The following is a 16,671-nucleotide window of genomic DNA, read 5'->3' as shown; positions in this document are numbered from 1 at the left end:
ATGATGTGGTATACACATAAAATGGAATATTTTTCAGCCATAATAAAGAATAAATCTTAATATTTGCAACAACATGGATGGACCTATGCTTAATGAAATAAGTCAGATAGAGAATGGCAAGTACTATATGTTTTCACTTATACGTGGAATCTAAAAAATAAAACTGACAAATATAACAAAACAGAAACAGACTCACCAATACAGAGAACAAATTAGTGTTACCATTGGGGAGAGGTATGGGAGGAGGGACAAGATAGAGGAAGAGGATTAAGAGGTACCAACTACTAGGTATAAAATAAATAAGATACAATGATATAATGCATAGCCCAGGGAATATAGCTAATATTTTATATTAAATGTATATGGAGCATAATCTAAAAATATAGACTCACTATGTTGTATCCCTGAAAGTAGTATAATATTGTAAGTCAACTACACTTCAATTAAAAATAGGTAATAAATTTTTTAAAAGAATACAACTTACAGAATGGGGGAAAATATTTGTAAACCTTGTGGTATTCAGAATATATATGTAAAGAACAGCTACAATTCAACAATAACAGCAAGAATAATCCAATTTTAAAATGGGCAAAGGAATAGACATCTCTCCAAAAAAGATGTACAGATGGCCACTAGGTATATGAAAAAATGTTCATCATCACTAATTATCAGGGATGTGCTAATAAAACCTACAATGAGATGTCAATTCACATCCATTAGGATGCCCACTATCAAAAAAAAAAAAACAGAAAAAAATACCAAGTGTTGGTGAGGATGCAAAGAAATTGTAACCTTTGTGCACTCTTGCTGGGAACGTAAATAGTACAGCAGCTATGGAAGAAAGTATGGAGTTTCCTCAAAAAATTAAAAATAAAGCTTCCATATGACCCAGCAGTCCTACACCTGGGAATTTATCCAAAATAATTGAAATCAAGATGTTAAAGGGACATTTGCACTCTACATTCATTGCAGCATTATTCACAATAGTTGAGATGTGAGAACAACCTAAATGTTCATTGACAGATGAACAAATAATGAAAAGTGGTGTATACATACAACAGAATATTATTCAGCCATAAAAAAGAGGAAATTCATATGCAACTACATGGATGAACCTTGAGGACACTATACTACATGAAATAAGCTAGCCACAAAAGGAAAATGCTCTGTGATTCCACTTATATGTGCTACCTAAAGTATGCAAACGCATAGAAACAGAAAGTAGAATGTTGGTTGTGAGAGTCGGAGGGAAGGGGAAAAGAGAACCTGCTCAATGGGTATAGAGTTTCAGTTTTGCACAGTGAAAAGTTCTAGAGATTAGTTGCACAACAAGGTGCATATATTTCACACTACTGTACCACACATTTAAAAATGGTTAAAATGGTAAATTTTATGTTACATGTCTTTAACAACAATAAAAAAGATAGCTAGAAAATCTTCAAATATGTGGAAATTAAACAAATTTCTAAATAACCCATGGCACAAAGAATAAACGCCAAGGGAAACTAGTAATTTTTTTAACAAATTGCTAGTTGCAGATTTGATATATTAAAATTGTGAAATAACATTAAAGCAGTATTTCCAAGGAAATATATAGTCTCAAATACACACACACACACACACATATCAGAAGAATAATGGCTGAAAATCAGTGAGCTAAGCAATAATCATAAGTTAGGTAAAGGATAGAACCCAAGGAAACAAATAACAAAGTTCAAAAAGAAATTAATTAGATAGAATATAAACATAAAACAGAGGTCACCAAAGCCAGTAGTGGTTCTCGAAAATGACTCAACTTGATCAATCCCTGGCGACACTGATTGAGCTAAAAAGAATGAAGGCACAAATAATCAGTCCCAGAAATCTTAAAAAGAAGACATCATTATGGTTCCTTCATATGCTAGAAAGATAAAACTGCCAACTACTCAATGCTAGTAAACTTGAAAACCTAGACAAAATGGAATAATTCCTTAAAAACCAGGACTTCAGAAAAATATGGCAAATCTGAATGGCCCTATCTATATTACTTCCAGATCTAAATGGCTTCGTGGGTAATTTTACCAAGCATTTAAGGGGAAAATTGCCAATTTTATAGAAACTTCAAGAAAACAGAAGAGGGGACTCATTTTATGAGTTTAGTATAATCTATATTCTGTTACATATAATTGATTTTTTTTGAAAAATATTTGGAAAATATGACTGCATGTGCTTTCAATGTTATTCTGGAGTACTGTTAAAAAGCTGACTCAGGGAATATTTATTTCTTTAGGAAATGAACTTTAATTTCACTTACTATTTAGATTAAAGCCTAGACTCTATGAAGTTGCTAATTAATATATAGATTTTTGTCCAATAGGGATGTGAATTATTTCTGTGAAGTAGGAAAGATAGGCTGAAAAGTTACAGTATTATTGCCCATTAGGACATAACCATTTTTGGTATCTGACACATGTTTAATCTGTTTCTCTTAGACTCATAATTCTAATTTTTTAAAAATGTTTACTTGGAAATGAATATCTGATGGTATTAAGAAATAGAAAAATTATAAACCAGTCTTACTCATGAACATAGATTTTTAAATCCTTCACAAAATATTATCAAATTAAACTTGTGATTTATCAAATGAATAATATAGCGTGACAAAGTTGGGTTATTCTAGGGATGTGAGACTAATTTAATAGCTAAAATAAATCAAAGAATTCACATATTAACAAAATAACAAAGTCAGAAACGTATGATCATCTGCAATAAATAGCGCAAATATCATACCTAAGTGTGAAATGATAAAAACTTTTCATTTAAGGACAGGTTAAGGGTGCCTGAAATCACCACTTCTATTCAGTCAGTGGGAAGGCAAGAAAAATAAATAAATGTATTAAGTTAGGAAAAGGAAGAAATAAAGCTATCACTATTTGCAGATTATGATTGTATAAATAGAAAATGTGAAACAGATCTACAGACACATCCTTAGAATTAATACTGAGTTTTGTAAGGTTTCTGGATATGAGGTTAATTTAGAAAAATGGTTTTATTTATGGACAACAAGAAATAGTTAAGTCAACCAGGCAGCCTTCCACTTTCATACTGAGTAACCAAATATTCTAACCTCTTGTCTCTCGGTTTCTTCTGTAAAATAGGAATGATAAAACTGTATCTTAGTGATACTAAGACACACATTTTTTCCATATTTTAATATTTTTGAAATTGTGATGTGTCTTAACAGTAATGTTGTCTTAGATTTTATGAAATATGGTGTCATATGCCTCATAATGTGGTTTTGAAGATTAAATTAGTAAATACCGTAGATTTTTTTTAGGGTTTCTGATTTTTTTTCTTTTTTTTAACTTTTTTTTATTGAGTTATAGTCATTTTACAGTGTTGTGTCAAATTCCAGTGTAGAGCACAATTTTTCAGTTATACATGAATATACATACATTCATTGTCACATTCTCTTTCGCTGTGAGCCACCACAAGATCCTGTATATATTTCCCTGTGCTACACAGTACAATCTTGTTTATCTGTTCTACATTTTGAAATCCCAGTCTGTGCCTTCCCACCCCTGACCCCCTGGCAACAAGTTTGTATTCTATGTCTATGAGTCTTTTTCTGTTTTGTATTTATGGTTTTTTCTTTTATTTTAGATTCCGCATATGAGCAATCTCATATGGTATTTTTCTTCCTCCTTCTGGCTTACTTCACTTAGAATGACATTCTCCAGGAACATCCATGTTGCTGCAAATGGCGTTATGTTGTCAGTTTTTATGGCTGAATAGTATTCCATTGTATAAATATACCACATCTTCTTTATCCAGTCATTTGTTGATAGACATTTAGCCTGTTTCTATGTCTTGGCTATTGTAAATAGTGCTGCTATGAACATTGGGGTGCAGGTGTCATTTTGAAGTAGGGTTCCTTCTGGATATATGCCCAGGAGCAGGATTCCTGGGTCAATACAGTAAATTTAAGGTATTTACAACAATGCCTGGCACTTAACAAATGTTCAATAAATGTTAGATTTAATTATGATTTTCTTACATTACTTTTTCTAACAAGTTATTATTTATATAAAGAAAGCTTCTGCTTCTTTAGAGTTTCTTTTTATAGAACTAGCTTGTAAAAGTTTTATTATTTCTAATATCTTTTTTAGTTGTTTCCATTGGATTTCACAAGAATATATATTTTATATATATATATATAAATTTCATTTGAATATTTTTGTCTCATTTTATTCTTTTCAAGTTTCATTTTTTCCAGTACTCTGAGAACAATTATAATTACAGTAATAATAGCATGATAACAATAATAATGGTAATAATGAAAGTCAACACTAAGTAGAACTTACTGTAAACCAGGTACTCTTTTAAGCATTTCAAATATGGACACCCTTGCCTTTTTCTTTGTAATAACAAACAATTACATTATAGCACATTAACTCATTGAACTAGTATACAACCATTGAAAGTATTTATTGTACAACATTGATAACTGCATATCACATACCTTTAAATGATAAAGGCACAATTGTGGCTATAGTATGGTTGTAGATGTGTAAAACTTATGCATCTAAAAAAAGGACAAGAAGGAACATGGAAAATGATTTGTTAGGAAGGAATTCTAGATTTTTGCTTCTAAATTTTTCTTATTCGTGCTAAGATTAGGTAATAATCTTTAAAAATATGTTAATGGTTTATAATCTAAAGATACAATTTTTACTTCCATGTTAAAGGTAGAGGGAAACTTCTCAATCTGTTGCAAATAGAGAATTTTTGTGAGCAAGCAGAATATTATTTTTTCAGTATGATGCTTTTATTTTTATATTTGGCATTTTCAATACATTAAAAATGGGATGAGAAGTTAAAGTCAGTCCTTGGAAGCAATAAAGTAGTTGTGGACAGTATAGGAAAAAAAGGTCTCAAGAATAATAATGTATAATGCAATATCCCCATAAAGTAAGGAAGTCTCAAATATTAGAAATTAGCTACTATTTAATAATGATATTATTAAGCAATTACAGTAATATTTAATGATATCTATTAATTAGAAAATAGCTAGTATAATCATAGGAAATGTTTAAATTGTTATGTTATTTGAGTGATAGTATTTTCACAATGAATGTTAGCAATGTGTTGGGTGCCAAGAAATCTATCCTTATTGAGCAAATACTGTCTACAATGATATTTGCAGCTACATATTTGACAGTCTCTGTTGATCCTTTCATATGTGAGTGTGAGGTCATAAGTTATTGATCCATATCAACTGTATAAAAAGCATTTCCTTCTCAGAAATGGATCCTTTTTCTACTAGTTTACTAAAGACAAAGGATTAAAGTCATTTTAAAAATAAGATTCATTACTGTTTTCATAGTAATATCCCTGGACTAGGTCCTGAGGTAGTTCAAGTTCTGTTTGAAATAAAACAGAAACTGATACCTGCTTATATTTTTGCACATTCTTTAACTGTGACATAATACATAAAGAATTGCCCATCTTCTTTGTAACAAAATAAAGTTCAGAACAAAATTATATACTCCAGTAACCTACTTATTTTGTTTATAATTTAGACAGTGGTCCACAGGTAAGAAAATATTATACAATGTATTATAGCATGTACTATTTAATTGCTTCTTTTTGTTGATTCAGTTTCTATAACTTGGTCATTTATTTGCCTAATCAAGTGACAATCTAATGAGAGTATATAAAATCCTTTGGGAATCTAGCGTCTTTTTAATTTCCTTTTAAGCCTCTCCTGATTTATGTTTCCTAAAAGAATGGGGAGTAGTAAGTGAGTCTCCTGAGAACTTTCAAACATGCAACTTTCACTTAACAGAGACTTTCTTTCCTTATTCAGGTCAAGTATTTATGTGTATTTTGAATTTCTGGTTTAGACTTTTGACCCAACCCTAATTATAAGCTAAAGTTCAGTTCCAGTGCATATAATGGGGCTTTCAGCTTGGAACAAATATTTCCCTAAAGATAGAGAACATTTTTGGGGGATTAGAGTTGTCAATTTATATGTCCTCTTTGAACTTAGTGCATGTTCTTCCAATCCTTTTTCCTTCTAGTGGCTTCTCTTTATCATCAGTGGTAATCATAAACATCTAAAAAAGAAAGCTATCAAACAATAAAACATAGACTTGATGTTTGAAACTTATCTTAATTGATTACTTCAGATTTGATTACAGGTTGTTTAACCTGCCTTGAACAGAGCTAACTGTTACTAAAGTGGAAAGTAATGATGCCTTATTCAGAAGAAACCCTAGGTTACTCAGTTTAGTTCCATCACTACTAATTGAATGGCCTCCTACGTGCAAATCTTTCTGCCTTCCCTCGTTTTTTTTCCTTAGTAAAATCGTATCTTCCACATGAGAAACAAATGTTGTTAGAAAAAAATTTTTTTAAATATCACATTTCCTAATTTTGGAAATAGATCACATGGGTATTGCTTTGGCATATTTTTACAGTCCCTACTCTACTAGATTGTAAACTTGATGAGAGGGGAGATCATTTCTCGCCTATTGACTGCTAACATAACAGTGCATATAACATCATGGAGCCTAGCATTTATTAGGCACTCAATAAATATTTATTAAGTTGAAGTCAATTGGCCAACTTTTTTAATTTGTCAAAGGATGAATGATTGATTTAAAGTAGTCTAGGGCCTTACCTATCCATTGCTACCATAGATAAAGTAGTTGTTGGAACATGAGGCAGTATATAATAGAAAATGAGGCAGCAGTATAACTAGAAAGACATCGTGTACTTTTGTGTGGTAGGCGTAGAAGTAGCATTATACCTTCTCAGTTTTTGTGCATGTGTAGATATAACTTAGGGTGATTATTCACAGAAAAAAGTGAACACATTGGAGATAACTCACTGGTGAGCACTGAATCTTAAAGTTAAAAATCTTTCTGTATTGCTTAGTGGAAATTTCAAATTAAATAATAATGAATACTTAAGAACTTTACCTGATAATAATTCATATGAAAACAATGTTCAATTACTTACCAAATGTGTTTTAAAAATTAAGACACAGATACAGATTAGGTGAGGATTTTGCTCTAGCCATTTATTTTACTGCTTGTTAAGATATCTTATGTTTTGTAGTATTTCATCAAATTTTGTTGGGAACTTTGACAAGATAGTTGATGGCATTAAGGAATTATTTTTTTTAGGTGTAATAATTCTGTGGCGGTTATATTTAAAAAGAAAAAAAGGAGTTCTTTATCTTCACTTACTGAAATACATACAGATGAAATGTTACAATATCTGGGATCTTCAACATAATCACAGTGACAATAAAAAGTGGGTGAAGTATAGATGAATATTAACCTTGAGTAGGTAAGTGTTAGACCTGACTGGCTGGAACACTAGACTGAGTTGTCTGCTCATTTAGCTGAATCCAAAGGAAGGAAATCAGCCAACCCATGGAATTACTGAAATTTCTTTTAACATTATTGGGGGGAAAAAAACAGATCTGATGAGCATAAATTATCTTTGGCTTTTCTAAAATTTATTGGTTAATTTTACAGGAAAACATCCAACATTTTTTCTCGGGTTCATATTATGAAAACCCGTAAGAAGAACACTATGTTTTGATATGAAAACGCAGTTTAAAAAACTACTTAGAAACTACTTTGAAAAGCTGAAAATTTTCTATTGTCATATACAAATTTAACTTCAAGATATATTTTATGTATGTCTACCTATATTGAATCAGACCTAGTTAGAAATTCAATACATAGCCTTCTGGGATTGATGAAAGTTGTTCTTTCAGGTGACCTTAGACAGTTCTCATTTTTTAAAAAATGATGTTTCTTTTAGAGCGGCAATTACAGTATCTCAAATAAGTATCCTTCTCTAGTCCGCTTTTAAATTCAAAATCAGGAAACTTTGAAGATGCCTACTTGGTGCCCATTATATATCAATAGTAATAAGATCCATTGTGCCAAGTGTAATAACAAATTTATCCCAGATTGAACATAAATTTAGTTTCCTAAGGTATGCCAGTGCTTTAAGTTTGTTCATTTATATTACTTTGTCCTACTTTAGACTATGTTATTTATTTATATATTAATTAATTTATTTTATTGAACTTATATATTAATGGTACTAACATATAACTTTCTAATGCTGGCTTGCCACTGCATGGTCAGCCTTTTTTCCTACTGGAATTAAAATTTTTTTTATTTTAATTAATGCTTTTTTACTTTGTCTCTTTTGCCTTCAACAGCTTTGTGGTATTTTTCCCTTTTCTTTGAGAAATTCACGACCTAACTGTATCTTATTGTAGTATATAATGCTTTTGCTCTTTAATGCGATTGCCCTACACCAGTCATTTGTGTGACTGTAATCCATTATTCCACATTAGTCATTGACCACTTAGGTCACCAATATTAACTGTTTGCCATTCTTAGATATTACATTTTCCTGTTAGTGGATAAACTTCTTACTTTTCCTTTCAGTTTTTTCTTGAGTAAATGTAAATTGCATTTATCTATCCAGTTTCAAATTGTTTTAGCTTCCTGCTTCATCATTTCTTATTCTGCTCACTGATCTTTATTCTTAGCATTTGACATCCTCAAACAAGCTGTTTATGGGTAACTGCTCATGTGAGGTGGACTGTAATGAGAATAACTTCCTTGCTCTCACAGAGGAAGACCAAAATGAAACTCCACCTTTCATCTGGAAATCATTGACTCCCCTTCTACAAAACAATGAGTTTATGTTTTACTCAGAGGCTCTTTTTCTCCTTTATTGCTTTGTAGTATAACTGTATATGAATGCACACTTAATTATAAACTTGCTGTTATAGCTTTTTACCTCCTAATTTTTGCAGATTATTAACAATACATAATAATCATCATCAGTAATATTACTGAGCAGTTATTATGAGATGGAGACTTTTCTGAAGGCTTCGTATGTGTTATATAATTTAATCCTAAAGTACCAATTACTGAATATATAACTAAGTACTGTCATTGTCACCATTCTGCACAGCTGGTAAGTTGTGGAGTGAGAATTCAAACATAGGCATCTGACCTCAAGGTCTGAATAATTTTAACTACTATGATATATGGCCTTTTGAAAAAAAGTGCAATTAAGACGATGTGTTTCTTCATGATGCTGAAACAGCTAGGTGAAAAATGGGAAATTAATCCAAACCAGATTGTTTTTTATTGAGATTTAAAAAAAGAATAAAACTGATCAAATTACATTATTTTCCATTTAAACAGTTTTGTAGTATAGAAACGATGTGAAAATTAGTTGTCATATTTAGGTGATACTTTTTCTCCCTTTTAGCATCATTGGCTTCTTTTTCTTTAAACTTCAAATTTATCCTTTTGCCTAGTTTAAACATGAATTTCTTCTGAAAGTACACACACACACCCCCCCAAAAAATGTTAATTGGAATGGGAATTGGATTGGTTATATGAACATATAATTTATTTTTATAAATTAGATTGTTTTCAGATTTTTAAAATTACAAATAAAAATATATTTTAGAATGCAAAAGCTTTAGATTTATGAAGAGTCTTACTAATCTCTATCCTGTGAGCTGATTTAAAGTAATGGAGTGATAACTTTTGTAGGTGACCTGGTATCTGAGGCACAGGTTTCTGGTGCCCTTGTCACCTGCTATTGAGCACTGCCAAATAGTTTTGGGCACACAGCAATGTTCTACCAAAACTTGGGCTGTGCATTTCTCCATTCTTCTGCCTCAGGACTTTCTCTGAAGCCAAGGGAGCTTACTCAGTCCTTGTGCCAGGGAAGCCAAGAAGAGTGAGGGAGATATTGCCACTTGTAGCAACACTCAACTAATGGGAGACAGGATATTGTGAATAAATACACCAGCCTGAGATCCTTTGGATGAGCAATTCTGAGCTACATTCGACAGAGTTCCTCAGAGAATTCCCAGTAGAATTGATACTTGGTTGCTCAGATCATTAACCAACTCAAAAGCTTTTCCTTTCCTGTCTCACTCCCCACGCCTCCTCTCTCAGCTTTTTGGGAGTTATCTCCCAAATAAGGTACCTCCAACAAGTTCTTATTTTAAACCCTCTTTTGAAACAGTCTTATCTATGAAAGGAATTTAGAATTGAATGTATAGATAACTTATAAAACCCAGTGTTCTTTTTAATCTTGCACTTTAATTTCAATTTTTAAAGGTACTCTTTAAAAATCTTTTTACCATATGCACGAATTACATAATAGCACGATTTATCTGTTTCAGGGATGATATATTTATGTATACCTGAAATGTACATTTCAGAGCTTCAAATCTATATTTAAAAGTAAAAACTTCTGAAATCATTTGAAAAAGATTTGTTACTCTATATTTACTTCCTCTGACTCTGCATAATTCACTTGTTAAAACCCAGTGATAAGGGAAAGAGTGTGTTTCTTTAACCTGACATTTTATTCTGCAGGATGTTATTTTTTTCCAGGAATTTTGTTTTATGGAACTACATTAAGAAAGTGTTGATTTGACATCTGTCATTACAGGTTTCATTTACTGTTTTCTTTCTTTCTTATCCTTTTTCAGGTCAAAATCAGTGTGTTTAGGAAAATCTCCAAGTGGTTACCAGGGGATTAGCTGCATCACAGCCGCCTTTCTCTCACTCAGTGAAGAAAGTGTTATAAGTGCAGCTGCTCAAGCCTTTTCTTCACTCCAAGGTGCTAATTTAGTTAGTACTTAGTGAGTAAGGCCACTGCTTTTAAAATTCAGAAAAAGAATTAACAGGTTCATTTTTTTTTAATTCTAATCCTTCTGCAAACCTAAATCTATGAATATCTTGGTATTAAATGACCTTTAGTGATGAAAGTTAGCTGTCTGGTGATATGTATTTATTTGGAAATTCATAAACATCAAGGTGATAGGGAGAAAAGTAAAACCTGTGAATTTGAATTATCTGTGAAATGTATTGTAAAGCTTTATGCAAATATCCGTGGCTCCTTTCTATAGTCAAGTCTCTTCAATGCATGTGTGTATGCATGCCGGGTGTGTTGCCTGCTTCCTAAAGTGCTTTTGTTAACACCATCATTTTAAATTAAGTTTTTCAGAAAGCTGTTCCTGCTGTACATTTTGGCATCTAAGATTAGGTCAGTGACCATAAATCTCATTTATGTACTTAATGCAAAGGAGATACTGCTGTCTTGGGAATCATGTGAGCCAGATTCCTTACTTTGCCCCTCTTGTAAGATATTGACATATAAAACAAAATATTCCCATTTTGTTTTGCATCTTTCTTCATTTAAAACTTTAAATAAAGAATGTTTATGCAAGGTTCTTTTTCATTCATAAAAATGGAAATCACTCTCAGTGACTGCATGAGTAGGCTTGTATTCTTGTTCACGAATTCACATGATAGATCACCCCATAAAATCTTTACGTTTGGCTTGTGCAGCTGAGTTCATGACTGAATACAGAATGATAAAGAAGCTTTAGCATTTTGTGGAAAGAAAAGAAATCATGCCTTCTAGATGGCCCTTAAGCTAGCTTTTAACTGCCTGGAAATCAGCTAGAAATGTATAATCAAACTTGCCATTAAAGGCATAGTGTTTAGTGTAAATTTTTAGATCATGATCTGTGAAATAATGCAAAGGGATTCTTTAAAATTTATTTGGTTTTCATTATATGTGCATGGAAATCTGCCAACCTAAATGTATATTTATTTTTATTTATTTTTTACCTTTCTATCCATCAGAAGTTAAAATAGAAATGATGGATTGTGTCACTGGCTAGTCCAGCAGCCTATTTCTTTCAACACATTGCTGTGTATTTACTGTTTTAGCTATATTGTTTTCAATTTCTGGCAAAATAGTCAGTTTTTGATCCCGGGTAGAAAATGTCAGTGCTCACATTTCCTGTGGGGTTTTGGCCTTTTTGTGAAAAGGTAAGGGAGAGCTAAATGAATTATGATGCTGTCATCTGAAGAAACCACAGTGTATTTCTTTGCCAAATTTTGGCAAGAACAGAGCTGATCATCTGCTAGTATAAGCCTTTCCTTGGCCCTCCCAGCAGTTCACTCAGGCTGCTGCCTGTTCTCTTTTCGTGCTGTGACAATGTAGCCTACAGGAGTCCTTTTAACCTTCCCTTTGCAAGGTTAATTGACTTAATAACCCCCAAAGAAGTTGAATTTTGCCAGAGAAATTTAGACATCAAAATTTAGGAACTTAAAATTTTACAACTGAACTTAAGAAATGTTAAAACGAAGACTGAGTTGCTTCTTAATGTAAATAGCTTATGGAGGAGACATTTGTCTTGTATTAATTTTGTTTATTACTCTTTCCAGCCTTCACAAATTTATTTTCCTAGATGTAGAATAGCAGATATCACCAGATAACACTTGTGTGTTATAATCTTTGAAATCAATACCTTCTGAATGTGACTGTAGCTAACGTATATTATAATTATCCGATACTGTATAACTATAGTCTGCCATGCTTACGTGTTGCTCAGTAACCATTACTTGAGATGTACTAATATATTTCAGTGACCCCTTAAGGAAGTATCCTTGCTTGGACTAATGACATTTTTGTTGTTGTTGTTGTTGTTGTTGTTGTTGTCGTTCTTTTTTTTTGCAATCTAACAACTTGTCTTTATTCTTTTTTAATTGAAGTATAGTCAGTTACAATGTGCCAATTTCTGGTGTATAGCACAATGTCCCAGTCACACGTATACATACATATATTTGTTTTCATAAAAGGTTATTATAATATATTGAATATAGTTCCCTGTGCTATATAAGAAATGTGTTCTTTATCTATTTTTATATGTAGTGGTTATCTTTTGCAAATCTCAAACTCTCAAATTTATCCCTTCCCATCCCCTTTCCTCCAGTAACCATAGATTTTTTACTGTGTCTGCAAGTCTGTTTCTGTTTTGTAGATGAGTTCATTAGTGTCCTCTTTTTTCTCTCTCTTTTTTTTTTTAATTCATTCCCTTTTATCACTGAATAGTATTCCATTATATAAATATACCACATCTTCTTTATCCAGTCATCTGTCAATGGACATTTACTTTGCTTCCATGTCTTGGCTATTGTGTTTAGTGCTGCTGTGAACATTGGAGTGCATGTATCTTTTCAAATTAGAGTTCCCTCCAGATATTTGCCCAGGAATAGGATTGCTGGATCATAGAGTAAATCTGTTTTTAGTTTTCTGAGGAATCTCCAAACTGTCTTCCATAATGGCTGCACCAAACTACATTCCCATCAGCAGTGTAGGAAGATTCCCTTTTCTCCACATCCTCTCCAGCATTTATCGTTTGTGGACTTTTGAATCATGGCCATTCTGACTGGTATGATATGATACCTCATTGTAGCTTTGATTTCCATTTCTCTGATAATAAGGGATATTGAGCATTGTTTAATGTGCGTTTTGGCCGTTTGTATGTCTTTATTGACAAATTGCTTGTTTAGGTCTTCTGCACATTTTTGGATTGGGTTGTTTGTTTTTTTCTTATTAAGTTGTATGAGCTGTTTATATATTCTGAAAATTAAATCTTTGTGAGTCACATCATTTGCAAATATTTTCTCCCATTCTGTAGGTTGTTGGTTTGTTTTGCTTATGGTTTCCTTTGCTGTGCAAAAGCTTGTAAGTTTAACTAGGTCCCATTTGTTTATTTTTGCTTTTATTTCTATTGCCTGGGTAGACTACCCTAGGAGAACATTGCTAAGATTTATGTTTTGCCTATGTTTTCTTCTAGGAGGTTTATAGTGTCTTGTCTTATATTTAAGTCTTTAAGCCATTTTGAGTATATTTTTGAGGGAGTGTTCTAACTTCATTGATTTACGTAGGGATTGGACTAAACGCATTTTGTTCCTATCCTTTTGGAACAAAAAATAATCTCATGAAAGACTGATCTTATGAAGATTCTTCAGTTTAATTTTTTGGCAATCATTTTGTAATACTAGTTTCATATGAATTTTTTATATGATTTATCTTTCTTGAAACATAATTTTAAGTCTTTATTTCCTCTATCACCTTTTCTTCTTTTAGCCAGCCCCATGCTAGCATTCCTCTTTTCCATAACATGTATTCAGGAAATACTCTTTAGTGCCTGTTCTGTGCCAAGTACTAGATGCTAGCTTTACTACAGAGCATGAAATAGACTTATTTCTGCACTCACAGGATTTAGAGTCTAGTGGAAATAATATCCATAATTCAAAAAAGATAAGGAGGAGAAAGAAGAATACATGTAACCTAGATTTTTTTTTTGGATTTCAGGTGTCTAGGGAGTCACCAGGTGAAGATAGGAGAAAGGAGGGGGAAAATGCTCCCTGTCAGAAGCAATGCATAGCATTTTGAGGCCTAGAAGCAAGACAGTATGATGCCAGAGAAGGCTTGAAGATAGTGACAGAAAAGGGAGGCAGAAATTACTGTAAGTTGATCTACAAGCATGAATTGAATGTGTATTGTGTGTGGTACTGTGCTATGCCATTGAGATACCAAGACAGCTAAGGAATAGGTCCTGCCCTCAAAAGGGCTTGTGTGCAATCTACTGGCAGCATTAAATTTGTATTAAGGACTTAAGATGAAGTATTGTGGGTTTTAGGGGGAGTTTTTTGTTTTTGTTTCTCAAGGAATTGTGCTTTTATTCTATGAAGTCTCTCCTGGCCATCTTATCTGCATTAGTTGCGTAAAAGGCAGGTGCTTGCTAACTGTCCTGGGTGTGTTTTTGCCCCAGTATGACAGCTGCTACTTTTTCATAATGAGGAAATTAGGAGCTTATTATTACTTTTCACATATATATTTTCCTATTTTTATTCCTTTGCGTTGAAGTTTTGATGGTTTGTGTTACAGTGAAGATGAAAGAACTGACAAGAACAGATCCTCCCTGTAGAGCAAAGGGTTTGAGCCACAAATTAGGCACTCTACCCTTGAGGTCCAGCACCAGGAAGATGAGCCTCCTTGGCTGGTTTGAAAACCAGTGGGGCTACCAGAGGGCTGATAAAGAATTGAGACTCTTCTCATGAAGAACTGCACACAGACTGCAGCACCAAGGCAGCAGGCTGAAAACTTCCTGGTTCTCTGACCAGCCTGCACTGCCCCCAAGCCTCCACCAGGCTCCTGCTCCAGCACCTCCTGCTCCAGCACTGCTTTCTGCTAAGGTGGAGGCGGCCAATGTCAATGCATGTGCATGCACCCTGGGGAAGGAGCAGAGCCAGATCAGACATGGGCCTGCCTCTAGCCAGAGTGAAGATCACCATTGCCAGCACTTGTGCACATCAGAGAAATAGCAGAGCCATCTCAGAAGTGAGGCTCCCAACCCCTTGGACCCCAACCCTGCTTCTAATCAAGGCACTCACACTGGGGAAGAAGTAGACCCAACTCAGAAATGCAGCGCCAAGCCCTCAGGTCCTGGCCATGACCCCAACCAAGGCAGAGACTGGCATCACAATGGGGACAAGCCCAACTCCCTCAGGGCTCCTGCTCCAGTCTCTTGGGTCCTGGCCCTACCCCTGAAGGGGTGACAGCTGCCACTGAGCCTAGGAGAAACCCCAGCTCGCACCTGACCCTGACTGTAGCCCCTCCAACTCTAGCCCTACCTCCCACCAAGGCACTAGCTGGCAGCACACCCCAGGAGAAGATGGGGCCTATGCTTACTTTAGATGCAGCTCTCCAGCCAAAGCCCCTGGGCACATAGGGACCCTCCACACAAAGACATGCCTTCAATACTAGGACAGGTAACTGTTTTAACTAATTTCATAGAGATAGACAGAGAAAGTTAAACAAAATATGAAGACAGAGAAATGTATTTCAAATGAAAGAACAAGATAAAACTCCAGGAAAAAAAATCCCTAACGAAACAGAAATAATTAATTTACCTGATAAAGATGTCAATGCAAATTTTTTAAAAATGCTAACTGAACTCAGGAAAAGAATAGACAAATACAGTGAGACCTTCAACAAAGTACTAGCAAATATTAAAAAAGAACCAGTCAGAGATGAAGAATAAAATAAGTGAAATGAAAAATACACTAGAAGGAATTGACAGCAGATTAGGTGATACAGAACATATAAGAAATCTGGAAGATAGAATAGTGGAAATCACTCAATCAGAACAGCAAAATGAAAATAATTTTTTAAATTGTGGATAGTTTAAAGGACCTCTGGGACAACATCAGTCATACTAACATTTGCATTATAGGGTCTGAGAAGGAGACAGAAACGGGCAGAAATGAATATGATAAAATCATGACTAGAAATTTCCCTTACCTGAAGAAGGAGACAGATATATACAGGTACAGAAAGCACCAAGAGTCCCAAAACAAGGTGAACTGAAAGAGATCCACACCAAAATGTACCATAATTGAAATAGCAAAAGTTAAAGATAAATAGAGACTTTAAAGGCAGAAAAAGAAAAACAGAGTCACTTACAAGGGATCCCCCATAAGGCTCTCATCTGATTTTTCATCAGGAATGTTGCAGGCCAGAAGAGGGTAGCATGATACATTTAAAGTGCAGAAAGGAAAAAACCTACAGTCAAGGATATTCTACCCAGCAAAATTGAATGAGAGAGAAAGAATTTCTCAGACAAGCAAAAACTGAAAGTGTTTATGACCATTAAACCAACCTTACATGAAATGTTAAGGATCTTCTTTAAGTGAAAAATAAAGGCTATAACAAGAAATAAACTATAGAAAGGGAAAAATTCCACTGACAAAG

General features: G+C 33.6%; 1 protein-coding gene across 1 annotated transcript in view; it reads left to right on the top strand.

Annotated features, from left to right (window-relative positions):
- DPH6 (diphthamine biosynthesis 6) overlaps positions 1–11,517 on the top strand; it is a 174,218-nt gene extending 162,701 nt beyond the window's left edge. Inside the window, exon 9 of the mRNA XM_074365877.1 lies at positions 10,544–11,517. Within this exon, the coding sequence (XP_074221978.1) occupies positions 10,544–10,594 (51 nt within the window). The 3' untranslated portion in view covers positions 10,595–11,517. The remainder of the gene's footprint in view (positions 1–10,543) is intronic.
- Positions 11,518–16,671: the final 5,154 nt, after the last annotated feature.

This window comes from Camelus bactrianus, chromosome 6 (genome assembly GCF_048773025.1).
Source record: "Camelus bactrianus isolate YW-2024 breed Bactrian camel chromosome 6, ASM4877302v1, whole genome shotgun sequence".
NCBI classification, from domain to species: domain Eukaryota; kingdom Metazoa; phylum Chordata; class Mammalia; order Artiodactyla; family Camelidae; genus Camelus; species Camelus bactrianus.
This window is presented reverse-complemented; position numbering and strand designations above follow the sequence as displayed.